The sequence below is a fragment of the Bos indicus genome, chromosome 2 (assembly GCF_029378745.1).
Source record: "Bos indicus isolate NIAB-ARS_2022 breed Sahiwal x Tharparkar chromosome 2, NIAB-ARS_B.indTharparkar_mat_pri_1.0, whole genome shotgun sequence".
Lineage (NCBI taxonomy): Eukaryota > Metazoa > Chordata > Mammalia > Artiodactyla > Bovidae > Bos > Bos indicus.
The window spans coordinates 103,322,522-103,336,299 of NC_091761.1; the positions used below are offsets into that span (position 1 = coordinate 103,322,522).

At 40.1% G+C, this 13,778-nt stretch overlaps 1 protein-coding gene across 12 annotated transcripts in view; it reads right to left on the minus strand.

The window, feature by feature from the left end:
* Nucleotides 1–226: 226 nt before the first annotated feature.
* FN1 (fibronectin 1) overlaps nt 227–13,778 on the minus strand; it is a 69,203-nt gene continuing 55,651 nt past the window's right edge. For 4 of the 12 annotated variants that reach the window (XM_070771813.1, XM_070771849.1, XM_070771841.1 and 1 more), the window contains 9 exons: nt 13,407–13,586; nt 12,214–12,303; nt 10,793–10,899; nt 9,559–9,697; nt 6,672–6,836; nt 4,706–4,831; nt 4,077–4,183; nt 1,346–1,456; nt 227–992 (listed from right to left, as the gene is read on the minus strand). In XM_070771813.1, the coding sequence (XP_070627914.1) occupies nt 921–992; nt 1,346–1,456; nt 4,077–4,183; nt 4,706–4,831; nt 6,672–6,836; nt 9,559–9,697; nt 10,793–10,899; nt 12,214–12,303; nt 13,407–13,586 (1,097 nt within the window). In that variant the 3' untranslated portion in view covers nt 227–920. Of the gene's footprint in view, nt 993–1,345; nt 1,457–4,076; nt 4,184–4,705; nt 4,832–6,671; nt 6,837–9,558; nt 9,698–10,792; nt 11,260–12,213; nt 12,304–13,406; nt 13,587–13,778 lie in introns of all 12 variants that reach the window. The other 8 variants (XM_070771785.1, XM_070771804.1, XM_070771797.1 and 5 more) reach the window with 2 other exon arrangements.

Below are 13,778 nucleotides of genomic sequence, written 5' to 3' on the forward strand. Positions count from 1 at the left end.
CTTTCTTTTCGGCTGCATCGGGTCTTGGTTGCAGCAGCAGGATCTTTTGTTTCGGCACAGGGGCTTAGTTGCCCCGTGGCACGTGGCCTCTTAGTTTCCCACCCAGGGATCAAACCTGTCTCCCGTGCATTGGAAGGCAGATTCTTGGCCACTAGACCACCAGGGAAATCCGGCCCTCCCACCCCACCTCTCGCCAATTTCTTTATGTAAAAAAGAAGACACAATATTCAAGTGATGGAATGTAAATCTTTTATTAAACAGTTGTCTTTCCACAGTAGTAAAGCTTTGGCACATACAGTATAAAAAATAATCACCAACCATAATTAGACCAGATTCCTCTTATCAACTGCATACTAAGTATCTTCAGTACAATTTTTTTTCCATATAAAAATACTGGGAAAAATTGATAAATAACAGGTAAGAAAAAGATATTTCTAGGCAATTACTAGAATCATTTGGAAAAAGTGAGTACTGTGGCTGTTCTGAATACCACAGTACAAAGGACATGCTGTTCCTACAATATTGCGGGCCAGTCAGTTAAGTGGAAGCAGAAGTGTTCAGGTAACTTTCCTACTTAAAATTTTGGTAATATCATTTCAAGACATTTTGTATCTTGGTTGGTGCATGTGCTTCCCTATGGATCCCAATCCAAATCACAAGTTAGAATCACTTCATTTAAAATACTGATCGGCATGGAATATTTTGAAGAATAGATAACCTACTGCTCCCATGTATGAGAAAAGTCTGAAAACACTCCCAGGGTGATGCTTGGAGAAGCTGTGAGTTGAGCTGAAGCTGGAGAAGTTACTCCAGAGCAAAGGGCTTAAGAAAGGAACACACTAACATGGGGTCTGCGAACACCACTCCAGTTTGGATGGACCTTGGCAGAGATCCACGCTTGTTTCTCTGGGTTGGAAATATTACTCTCGGGAATCTTCTCTGTCAGCCTGTACATCCAAAGGCATGAAGCACTCAATTGGGCAGTTGACATTCTGTGAAAATAGAAGAGAGAAGAAAAATCAACAGCAAATACTGTAAAGCCTACAGAAGAAAAAAGGGGAAGGGTGGCTTCTCTGACAATTACTTATAGATGGGAGAATACTTCTAGCTTTAAGCACTTGAGCTATACACTGGGCAATAGGAGATGCTCAAGAGAACCCACATTATATTATAGGATACAGTATTCTCCTCTTAGGTCATTTAAAAGAGCTTTGAAAAATGTGGTTCATTCAGAAGAAAGGTACTTCTTTCTTCTGAATAGTAGGGAAATAGTAGGGAAAGAGACTCCCTACTACATGCCTAATCGCCTTTTAAGGAGAAACGTGCAGGGCGCCAATGTACTTACAGTGTTTGTTCTCTGATGGTATCTCTGGGAATACTGGTTGTAGGAGTGGGCAGTGGAGCCTTCGTTACCGGGTTCAGCCCCAGGTCTGCGGCAGTTGTCACAGCGCCAGCCCTGAGAGCAGAGGCATTTAGAAGAGGTTTAGGATAACACAAGAAGATTGCAATTTAGTGCTGTGTCGAAGAATTTCAGTGCTCAAGCTGGCAGAATACACGCAATTTATCATAAAGGAAGTGTTGGTGATGATTTCATGCATTTATAACTCAGAGAATACATTCTGGCTAGCTTCTCACGATTGTACAGCTGCCTTTGTTTATGCTTTTCCTTTTTCTTGAAATGTCCTGTAAACTCCCATGTATGCTAGGTCACTTCAGACTCTTTGTGACCCTATGGACTACAGCCACCAGGCTCCTCTGTCCATGGGATTCTCCAGGCAAGAATACCGGTGTAGACTGCCATTTCCTTCTCCAGGGGATCTTCCCAACCCAGAGATCGAATCCATGTCTCTCATGTCTCCTGCATTGGTAGGTGGGCTCTTTACCATTAGCACCACCTGGGAACCATCTGGTAAGGCTCATTCCACTCCTTTCTTAATAAGCTTTCCACACTAGATGAAGGGAGAGGTTTTCCTAGAGTCCTAGGGCTTTTAAACCCACTCCAGTACTCTTGCCTGGAAAATCCCATGGACAGAGGAGCCTGGTGGGCTGCAGTCCATAGGGTCGTGAAGAGTCGGACACGACTGAGCAATTTCACTTTTCACTTTCATGCATTGGAGAAGGAAATGGCAACCCACTCCAGTGTTCTTGCCTGGAGAATCCCAGGGATGGGGGAGCCTGGTGGGCTGCCATCTATGGGGTCGCACAGAGTCAGACACGACTGAAGCGACTTAGCAGCAGCAGCAGCAGCAGGGCTTTTAAAAAGGACGTAAGATCACTTGGACAGACACCCTTATTTTACAGGTAAGGGTAAAGAGACCCAGATAAATGACTGGCTATGAGGAGCCTGAAAATCCCACAGTGACTTGCCACCCAGCTGGGTGAATACCAGTCATGTTCTTTCACTGGAAGGTCCTGGGACTTTCCAGTCAAGTGAGCTGCCTTTTGCCTAAATTAACCTGAGTTGGGCTTTTTTTCTTATAACCCAAAGAAACCTAAATAATACGATCACTTTCTTTTTTATATTGCCAGTTAAATATTTCAGAAGTATTTTTCCATTTAAAAGCATATTCCCATAATACATTACCAAGACAATTCAGGTAAATACGTATTATAGAATCAATGAATCTTGCTTTCATATAAATGATGTAATAGTACCCAGTCCTGTCTCTAGTGTTTCATTTAGCACTTTGCTTTAGAACAGGTGTCACACATGAAAGATTTTATGTGCATAAATCAAGAGGCAGAGTCTAAGGTGAGACCAAAACTGCACAACAAATTCACTCACCAGCACCCATTTATACAATGAGCACATGACTAGAAATGACTAGGTTCTGTGATCTTTATACATGTTAATAAGAGACTGAAACTTCCCCTCTACCCAACTACAAGTGGTAGGATAAGATCAGAGTAGCTTCCGGGGCTGCCCTCAGCCAGACTCCTGATGACCCTTCCCTGCTGCCAGTTTAATTTTCCTAAAAAAAAAAAAAAAAGAAACCCATCTTCCATCACGTTCCCTTTCTTCTTGGGCACCTGCAACTGGCTAATACCAAAGGCATCAACTGGTGAGTCCTACCCAGGAGTGTGAGCATGTTCTTGAGGTACCAGAATTTGAAAAAGCTATTGGGGAGGGTATGTTTTCATTGAAAATAAAGCAATGTTATGTTCCATTGCTTTTATGTGAGTTACAAAGGCATTTTATTTTGAGATTTCGAAGATTAGAGGAAAGAACAGGACTTTGGATTAGAGGAAAGAACAGGACTTTTTTGTTATACTGAAGTAAGACAGATTAGAAATGGTTGAGAAGTACTGGCATAAATAATGGCCTTGCAAGGCCCTCCGTAAGTGGCCCCCACTTCTTCCCATTCAATGTCTTACCACTGACAACAGGCAGAGGGTGATTTCCCCAGAGCCCATCTGTGCCAGCTCCTTGCCATCCCAGGAGGTGTGCTCTCTCTGCTTCCCTGCTGCCTCAACCACAATTTGCTCATCCTAAACCCCAGCCAGTTCATGATTCTCTTTTCCACTAAACCTTGCCTGCTGACATCAGCCTACCTGGGAGTTGGATTTGTCAGACCCACTCAGAACCTGACTTACTTAGCCTGACTTGCAGTGTATGCTAATTTAATTTAATGCCTCCAACTGTGTTGTTAAGATCCAGGACCATCTTTTACTCTTTTTATTTGTCCCATATTCCTGAGCACAACACCCGACCTATGGTAGGCATCTATTTGGGATTAAGGGAGGATATAAAGAAGTGATATTTTCTAAGATCTGGGTATTATTCAGAATATTTAACAGCAGTGTCACAGGGCATCTGCCCATCAGAATGGAGCAGGAGGCCTAGTGCTCCCCAAACATTTAACACTTTAGTTGCTGAAGAACGGAGGCAGTCTGAGAATAGAAGGTGTGGGGGAGAGGCTGAGGTTGCCAAGAAAGGGGAGAACTGGAAAGGGGTATGCGGTAGTCTTATGTGCCAACAGGAAATGGGCACCCATAGGAAGGGTAACTCTTAATCATTAGCACAGAAACCTCCCCCCTCATCTAAATAGCAAGGAGCCTGGACTATCTGGTCTTACCCGCTGGCCTCCAAAGCATGTGCAGGAGCAAATGGCACCAAGATATTCCTTCTGCCACTGTTCTCCCACGTGGTAAGTCTTCCCATCGTCATAGCACGTGGCCTCATCTACACAGACACACAAGTCAGAAGTGTTTACAGACCGATAACAATAATACAGACTTGATCCTTCTATGAGGGTGGGTTCTGTTTTTTTCCTAAGTTTGTATCATCACAGCCCACATTCCACATGTTAATAGGAATCATCCGTACAAGAGGTACTGCTGTACAGATCTTAGGGCAGTATTTCCAAAGACCAGATATAATGAACTAGAAAAAGTTCAATGCCAAGACAGAGAGCATATTTTAAAAGTTGAATCCAAAGACTTATAAAGCTTTCTTGTAACATTTCACTGCAGATTATAGTCAAAATACTCAGGTCGGAGAAGTGCTAAAGCGCCCTACGATAACATTAAATCATGGCTCATTTTTGAAGCCTATCTCTGCTTTGCCAAATCAAAAGATTAACAAACCCACTGTTCACTCCTCAAGAAGATCTAAAGTCAATCATTTCCAGGGATGAGAGTTACAGCTTAGTAATGAAAAGCAGGAGTATTCAATAGGCACTAAAAATGATCTGTGGCAACGTACGAGGATCACACTTGAATTCTCCTTTTCCATTTCCAAGACACGTGCAGCTCATCATCTGGCCATTCTCTCCCTGACGATCCCACTTCTCTCCAATCTTGTAGTTCACTCCATTGTCATGGCACCATTCTGGGAGGTGGGGAAAATCAGAGGCAAGGAGTTATTGGCATTTCTGACTCATACAATGCTGAGTGAAAGGGGACATGCCCCCGAATTTTCAAAGCCCTGTATCTGGAAGGAGTAGTAAGGAAAGTTGAAGGCCACGATTCCTCTGACAAGCCACTTTTTTGGTTGGATTTTAAAATATTATCTTTGCAGCTTAACATTTTCTCAGACATCTTAAGAACCAATTTATTCCATCATAATCATTTCACGAGAATAGTCAACGACCTTCATTTGACTTCTCCCTATTAAGATTTAAAATTGGGAAGGCTAAACTAGGATTTGAGTAGGTTTTTAGGAATAGATCATAGATGAAAAGTCACTTTCACAGAGATCCTGGGTGCAAAGTTCAATTAACCAAAAAACAAAGATCGGTTGGCTTCTTATAAATATGAAAAGTGAAAGAATAAACCTAAATATCAAAATAAAAACAAAAGTAATGATAAATCAATGGTGTCATTCCTACAAATAAAACTGGTTCCAAGGAATATCTAAAATTCACAGTTATATATTCTTTAACTTCTATACATAAAAGATGACTTTTTAATCTTCAAAGTTTATACTAAAAACAAACTTCAGAAGTTTGTATAACATACACAACTTCTATTTTATCAACAAGTCAGTCATTCCTAAAACTTTAAAAATGTTATTCAATAATTATGACATCAAGGAAAAAAATATGTAAGTTGAGCCAAAGAATCACATCAATCAGCTTACAGCTCTACTCTCATAACTGTGCCTAAGTACTTACATAGGTAATAAATACATAGACTTAAAAACAATTCAGTTTCAGAAATTAAAAACCACCTAATTGATACCAAGTGTTAAAGCTTCCAACTCCTAAACAGCAGTACGACACTTATACAGCTCTTTCCATTTTCAAACGGTCAAGCATAGTAGTTCTGCATTGAAAAAATTAGTTGTTTTTATATTTCAGTTTGAATTAAACTGTTTCAAATACATAAGTAAAATACTCTGAAAATCTTTAAAAAGTCTATTATGTTGTATTTTCCAGAATACAATTTTTGTATGTGTATGTAGGAGGCTTGTTATAAGGCATAATGGTTAAAACCTATAAAAATAAACCAGTTTTCAATAATAATCACATCTCCTAAAAACAAAGACATAAATGCTAATACTAAATCTCAAAGCATGATAAGCAATTCCTAGGATTATTTTAACTAAAACATATTTTAAAATATTAAAATCTCTTTTAATTAAAAATCAAATATTTTTCAACTGAAGTTGATTCTTGACTATCTACAAATGGATAATCTTTACTCTCTAGATTACTTGGCAAGGTTCAAGCTATCCAATGTGTGTATGTGTATGTATGATATCTGTGTACAGGAGATGTGAAAGAGTTAAGTGTGTGTATATACTATGATATGTGTGTATTTGGTTTGAACTGAAACAGAGTGTTTGTGAGTATAAATGTTCATCTCTTACCATGCTAAACACTAAAGATTCAGAGATTTGAGGTTTCTTTGTGTCTCTGCTACCCTTCATTAGACTTGACTCATTAAGCCTGACTTTATTCATTTATTTTAACAAGAAAACTTAAAAAATCATATTACCATTGCAAATTAATGTTTAATAGTCATATTGAAATACAACCTTTGAGATGAAGCCATATTCAACAAGTAAAATTTCCCATCATTTTTATATGATGCAAAATGTTACTTTGAGTCAAGCAATGTCCCTTCATTTGCTTCATGTTTGGAAGAGGCTTGTCTGCCAAACATGCTTCCTGGCACTCTGTGCGATTGCGTGGAACTGCAAGAGATGGACAAAGCAAGCTACTCACTAGATGAATCGCATCTGAAATGACCACTGCCAAAGCCTAAGCACTGGCACGAGAGTTTAAAGCCAGAATCAGACAATCGCTCCCACTCCTCTCCAATGGCATAATGGGAGACCGTGTAGGGGTCGAAGCAGGAGTCATCTGTGGGCTGACTCAGGCCCTGGTCAACTACAGGAAGAAAGAGAGAAGGAAAAAAGACATTTTATTATAGCTCTGGACCATAAGAAGAAAACCAAATTATCGTATATGATGACTTATTCTAAACCAAAAATCCCAGCAGCATTAAGAAGCACTCATGTGTTCCATCAGTGCATCAGCTGCTCTAATGAACAATGCTTAGATTTTGCTGGTCAACACTTGCAACAGCCTCTTAAAAGGAGTCCATCTTTCATTTTTGCCCTCAGTTCTAAAAAAAAAAAAAAAACTACATCATTTCTGGTAAATATAATTCATAGAACATGGAACAGATCGTGAGGCAATTAAGAACTTCATGGGGTGCAAATGCTGGAAATTCCTCTCCATCAGTATCTGAGTGACCTTAAGCTAGTAATATAATGTTTCTCTGCCTTTTTTCCTTCCTTGGTAATGTGGGGATAATAATAAAAATACTTCCTCCTGCTGAGGATCTTGTGAAGATCACATGCGATCATGAATTCCAGGTGTTGGCCTATTGCCAACACTTAGAACATGCTCACCAAATAAAGAGTAATTATTAGAGGGCGCCTTTTGCTTTTAATGCAAAAGTCATAGCAATTTTATATACCATTAAAATGTAATCACATAAATGTGATAGTCACTTTCACTGCATGTTTTGCATAATCGTGCAAAAAGCCTAGATTTTGTACATTATTGTCATAATGGTCAGACTGCTTTACTTTTATCAATAAACCCAACTGTTCCAAGTAAAAGGAAGTAGTGGAATATCAGTGACTTAGGAATCACTAATGGAATCTCTTCATGTTGTCTAAGATCCAGTCTTTTATGTTTTGTGAAAGCTGATTTTAAAATAATCTATGCAAATAAAGCATGCTTCAATTCAGTCTCTAAAAATTAAATAAACTAACTTCTGTGACTTTGAATACCACTGCGTACATTTCTTTTCACAGTGCAAAAACAAAAAACTCAAAAGCAATAATATTTGAAGTGCCTAATATTTTGAAAGGGATCAAACTGGAAGAAAATAAGAGTTTTGTTAAAACTAAGACATCTGTAATGTCTCAGAGCTGGGAGAACCTGGCTAGAATGCAGAATATTACTGTTGGTAATGAGTCGGAAGGAAAAATGGAAGGAACTTAAACTAAGAGGTTTTCAATAACCCTCCTAAAAATAACCAGAAGTAAAGTTTTGGAGATGGAATCTTTTTAAAAAACGATGAGGAAAAAGCACAAAGTCCTTTGTGCTCTTGAAAATTCCTTTCATGTGGCATTCTACTTGCAAAACCACACGAAGCAAAAGGTGTGCATTAAATGGATATATAATTCAATAAGCATAAAATGATCCATGACCCCCCCCAAAAAAAATTCAACTGCTAATTCAGAGGAGTTTATATGTAAAAGAACACAGTGATCTATCAAATGAGAAAGAAGGCTGAGGTTAAGTATCTGGCCATAGGAATAAAACCTATCACTGGGCAGATAGAATTTAGGGTTAGGAAATAGAGAACTCTCCGGTGGGAAGATTCATGGTTCTGATTATTTCTCTATTTCATGTTTCTGGTGAATCTTTAGCTGTCGAAGTTTGAAAAGCTAGCTGATACACTACTGGTTTAAAAGGACTTTCTAGGGAATTCCCCAGTAGTCCAGTAGTTAGGCCTTGGCACTTCCACTGCCATGGCCTGGGTTCAGTCCCTGGTCAGGGAACTAAGATCTTGCAAGCCACAAGGCACGGCCAAAAAACGAAAACAAACAAATATCCAGGTGCTATAAAGAAGAGTCAATGACCATTTAACCTCTATTGCAGGTTCGGGCCTCTATAATCATGAAATATCAGCTAGAATCTGCCTGCCAACACATGAGATGCAGGTTCAATCAATCCCTGAGTCAGAGCCCCTAGTATTCTTGCCTGGGAAATCCCATGGACAGAGGAGCTTGATGGACTACAGTCCATGGGGTCACAAAGAGTCAGAGACAGGTGAGTAACTGAGCATATACACACAATCATGAAATAATGTGGGAATAAGGGAGCTCTTTGGACAGAAATGGGCTATGTTGGTAGCATTTTACATCAGGAACAAAACCCAGCAGGCACTGATATATATACGCAGATAAGGAATTTCCTTTACAGGTAATCACCAGGACTTCCCTGGTAGCTCAGATGGTAAAGAATCTGCCTGCAATATGGGAGACCTGGGTCCCAGGTTCAATCCCTGGGTTGGGAAGATCCCCTGGAGAAGGGAATGGAAACCCACTCCAGTATGCTTGCCTGGAGAATTCCACGGACAGAGGAGCCAGGCGGGCTACAGCCCATGGACTTGCAAAGAGTCAGACATGACTGAAGTGAGTAACACTTTCACTTTCAATCATTTCAGTACTTAAACATTACTCAGGAGCAGCAACCTAGTAAGATGAAGAGGGTCTGGAAATAGAGATCTGGAGACTTGTGTCCTGTGTCACACCCGGTACTTACAGCTGGAACTCAAGAGTGCTGGACTAAACAATATTTGAAGTCCCTTCCAGGCCTATCACCCAATCATGTTTGAGACTCTTTCTTATTTATTTTACAAACATACCAGGATACTTTGAGGGAAAAAGGATGGAATTTAAAGTTGCTCATTTTCTTCATGGAATTATTTCCCAAAGTCAAAAGACAAAAACAGGAAAAGAACAGTCGCTTGAAGAAGCATCACTGGGCTGGTCCACAGTGTGCCCGAATAACCTGGACATTCACATACCAGAATTGCCCACGGTAACCACCTCCTCGCGAACCTTCTGCCTCTGCTGGTCTTTTACTGCCTCCACTATGATGTTGTAGGTGGCCCCTCTGGTGAGGCCCGTCAAGGTGGCACTAGCAGAGGTTCCAGGAACTCGGAACTGCAATGATTAGCACATCCAAAGCGGGGGAGACAGTGTTACAGTGAGGAATTGACACGACTTCCCCTATTCTTTTCTCAATAACCCCTACTGTGTAAACAAGCAAAGGGAGACAAATAAAAATGGAGAGTGCAAAGGTCCCAACCAATCAGGGAGTGAAATGGAACTTAAGTGAGGGGTCGTTTCTATCTGCCATATTTTCCTGCCCCAAATCTACCCTGTGAGCGCCATAGTTACCAGGAACCCTCACTAATTCTAGAGACAGCCTCCTTTTCGCTCTACTTTAGCTGCAAGTCTGGGCAAGCGGAAGCCCGGGCCATCCCCCCTCACATAAAAGGGGGACACTGTGCTATGTGAGGGACATTCATCCCACCAAGTGGCATCTGACTCCAACATGGGGTCCTTCAAACACTTTGTTTGAGGGGCAAATCCTCAAACTCCTATTTCTAAGCTCATAAGTCTTCAGTTTTTAAAATTCTGCCACTTTCTAAAACTAAGAAAACAGTAAAAACTGATATCAGCAAAACAAATTAAAGAAGAGAAATTTCAGTGAGCGAATCAATCACTTATAGGCACTGCTTCAGCCAAGGTCTTTCTCCTTTGACATATGGTAGATAATGGGATTTGATTCTTCAAGGACAAACCATAATGACAGCATTTGAGCCCTTCCTAAACAAAAGTCAATTCAGGCAAGATCTCTCTCTCTCTTCTAAGATCATTTCTTTGTCTATATTACTGTGGAACCTCAAACAATTGAGAGTAACAGAAGTAATTTTATTCTCTCCACTAAATGAAAGCTAATGACACTGTCTGGTACATCTCTTAAAGTAGAGTCATCTTGAGATTAAAAAAAAAAAATCAGGACTTTAAGGGATAAATGTATACATATAGCTGATTCACTTTGCTGTACAGCAAAAACTAATACAACACTGTAAAGCAATTAAACTCCAATCAAAAAAATACCAAGACTTAAGCACATCACATTTCTAAGAGGTCCTAGAAGTAGGGTCACTGGACATCAGAGCTTTGGTCATTTCAGTAGCCTAGCTTACTTCTTCCCCAAGTGTCCCAGAAGTAAAAGGAAACAGGAGTTACCTGTAAGGGTTCTTCATCAATGCCAACTGGATGACATGAAATGATATACTCAGAGCTTTCCTGGAATGGGGTCCATGAGATGGTTGTCTGAGAGAGAGCTTCTTGGCCTGTAGAAGCATTTGGATTGAGTCCCACAACGTGAGGGTAGAGATGATGGTCTACGTCTCCCCTGGGGACATGACCAATTTGGATCTCCTCATTTACATTCGGCGGATACGGTCTTGGCCTATGCCTTACGGGGGTGGCCGTGGTGGGCGGTGTGGTTCGCCTAAAACCATGCTCCTCAAAGATCATTTGTTGCCCAAGACTGGGCTGCTGACCAGAAGTGCCGGGAAGCTGAATACCGTTTCCAGTGTCATACCCAGGGTTGGTGATGAAAGGGGTCTTTTGAACTGTGGAGGGAACATCCAAGATCTCTGGTCCATGAAGATTGGGGTGTGGAAGGGTTACCAGCTGGGGGAGCTCATCTAGCCAAGAGAGGTTAGAGCCAAAAAAGCAAAGCGTGTTAAGCTCCCAGAAGTAGCCTCAGGAAGTCATTATCAATTCAGGCAACAACAACTATTTTACAATCTAATCAAAGCTCCTGAAAAATTAGCAGTTTTTAAATCACAAAACACTTTTTTTCCCCAGAAAGAAATCTTTATGATTTTTCTCAAAGTTTTCTTTATAGTTTAGAAGGAAAAAAAGTGTTAGTATGAATTTATCATACAAAGCTTTGAAACGCTAAGCCACATAAAAGCTGCCTCTGCTCGAATTAAGCCTAATGGAACTGAAATATGCAGGCTTTTTTCCCCTCTTTCTCACTTGAGAATCATGTTATAATTACTAGAATCTAGACTAATTATATCAGCATCTGAAGTATGAGAATATCAGAGGTTTGGTGCAGTAGTTTTTCATCATTTGAAATGTTAAGAATAGGTTAAAACACATAACGTAAAATTCATTTAAAAATTCTATCAGCATAAATAAAGCATTTTATTCAAATTAAACTGAAATTGGATAAAAAGTAAGACATTATTTAGTTCAAGCTTCAGAAACCAAATAGTAAATAAAGACAAATGAGAAAGAGTTTTCTCTTCCCTCCCCTCTTTTTATAAAAACACTTTTAACTCCAAAAGAATATACAGACCAACAGCAATGATCGAAACTTGGCTTTTACATTCTAATACCTGGTTTGAACTTTCTAAAGATGAATAAAAGGTCTTTATATTGACTGGCTAGGAAAAAAATAAAACTGAACTCTGCAGATGGTCAGGCCATTCTTGCTATCAAAAAGCACAACATACATGCTAGGCTGTTAGAGGAAAAAGAGTTCCATGAGAAATACATCAAAACCCGGAGCATTTTTTCACTGCAAGATAAATCGTCTGTAATTAGTTTTGTCATGGCCGGCTCCCCATTACCCAGAAGGTGCTCGTTACCTGTCTTTTTCCTCCCAATCAAAGGCTCACTCTTCTGATTGTTCTTGAGGGCAATGACTTGGATTGTGTACTCTGTTCCTGGTTCCAGACCTGATGGAAGGACAAATCATTACATTACATCTGTGGGCTCAGCTCATCAAATGGAAGTTGATCTTTGAAGCAAGCATCCTCTCTTCAGCTGGTCGCCAGCCTCTTGAAAGGCAATGGAGACTTTGCTTTGCGTCTGTAAACACTCAAATACTCTGTATACAATGGGCACTTAGCAAATTAATTATCTTCCTATCAAATCTGACACCCGAATAAGCACTTTAACTTCTCTGGGGTATTCTTTTAACATGTTGTCTCATCTGCTCTTTGAATTCAATAAAACCTATCAGCATTGTACACTGCCAGCGAAATACACATGTAGGAGCAATCAATGCAGACTGCATACATGAATCTACTTAGTGCCTAGGCCAGACCACTCCCAGTGGCAGGATCAATGAAAAGTCAGACTACAGAACAGTGCTCTGCAGAAAGAATGTTCACTCTTTGTGTGATCCTGGTAGGAAGTATCCAAATCAACACCTTCCATATCTGATTCTGTTTTCCTAACTCCAAAGTTCCTAAAAAAGCAGTGTTTCCTGGTACCTGTATGTTCTATAGGATATTTTAAGTCAAGATGATATCCTATATACACAGTTTTAATTTCTTGGACAAAAATGATACCAGAGGCCTATGATCTCTTATTCCCCATCCCAAGCACACTCTCCAGTATGAGTGAGAATCAATTTGCCTCAAGAACTATCCTGAGAAACTGGATAATGAAGGCCATGAGAGGTGGCACTCTGGCAAATCTTCTAGCTTATCTTTCTTTAGGTTGCCGAATAAGAGAACAGTGTCAGCATTTGGTAGTTTGCTTTGAAAAATGTCTTTTTCTAGGAAGAACTGATATGTGTTTGGCAAACATACAGCAAATAAAAAGATTCCAGAATACCATTATGACAGTACTGAAGTTATTGCATTTTCATGAATTCATGACTTCTGAGATGTATTGCGCTTAACAGCTCCTGTGTAGACAATGCCCTCTGAAGTTATCAGAAATGGGCTTCTTGATCTGATGGTAGAGCACCAAAGACACAGCTGTAGTCTGCTAAGCACTTTGTGTGTCCCAAAGAGTAACAAGGAAAATGGTAGCATGGATGCAGCAATACCAGTGATAGTAGCTTCTGTGACACCAGGGCGGGGCCGAGGGACCACTTCTCTGGGAGGGGACCCAGGCTTCTCGTACTTGATGATGTAACCAGTAATCCTGGCACGGGGTGGCTGCCATGATACCAGCAGGGAGTTGGGTGTGGTGGCCAGGAAACGCAGGTTGGATGGTGCATCAATGGCTAAAAGAAAACAAAATTACATTTATGTAAAAATAAACATTTATGCATTTCCCTAGACTTTAAAAATGGACTTGAATCTAAGAATTCTATAAACTGTAAAAATGATTCACTGTGATCTTAATACAGAAGTATCAACCTCATTTTTGTTGCTCAAGTCCACATGACGGATCATACATACATATAAAGGGGCAT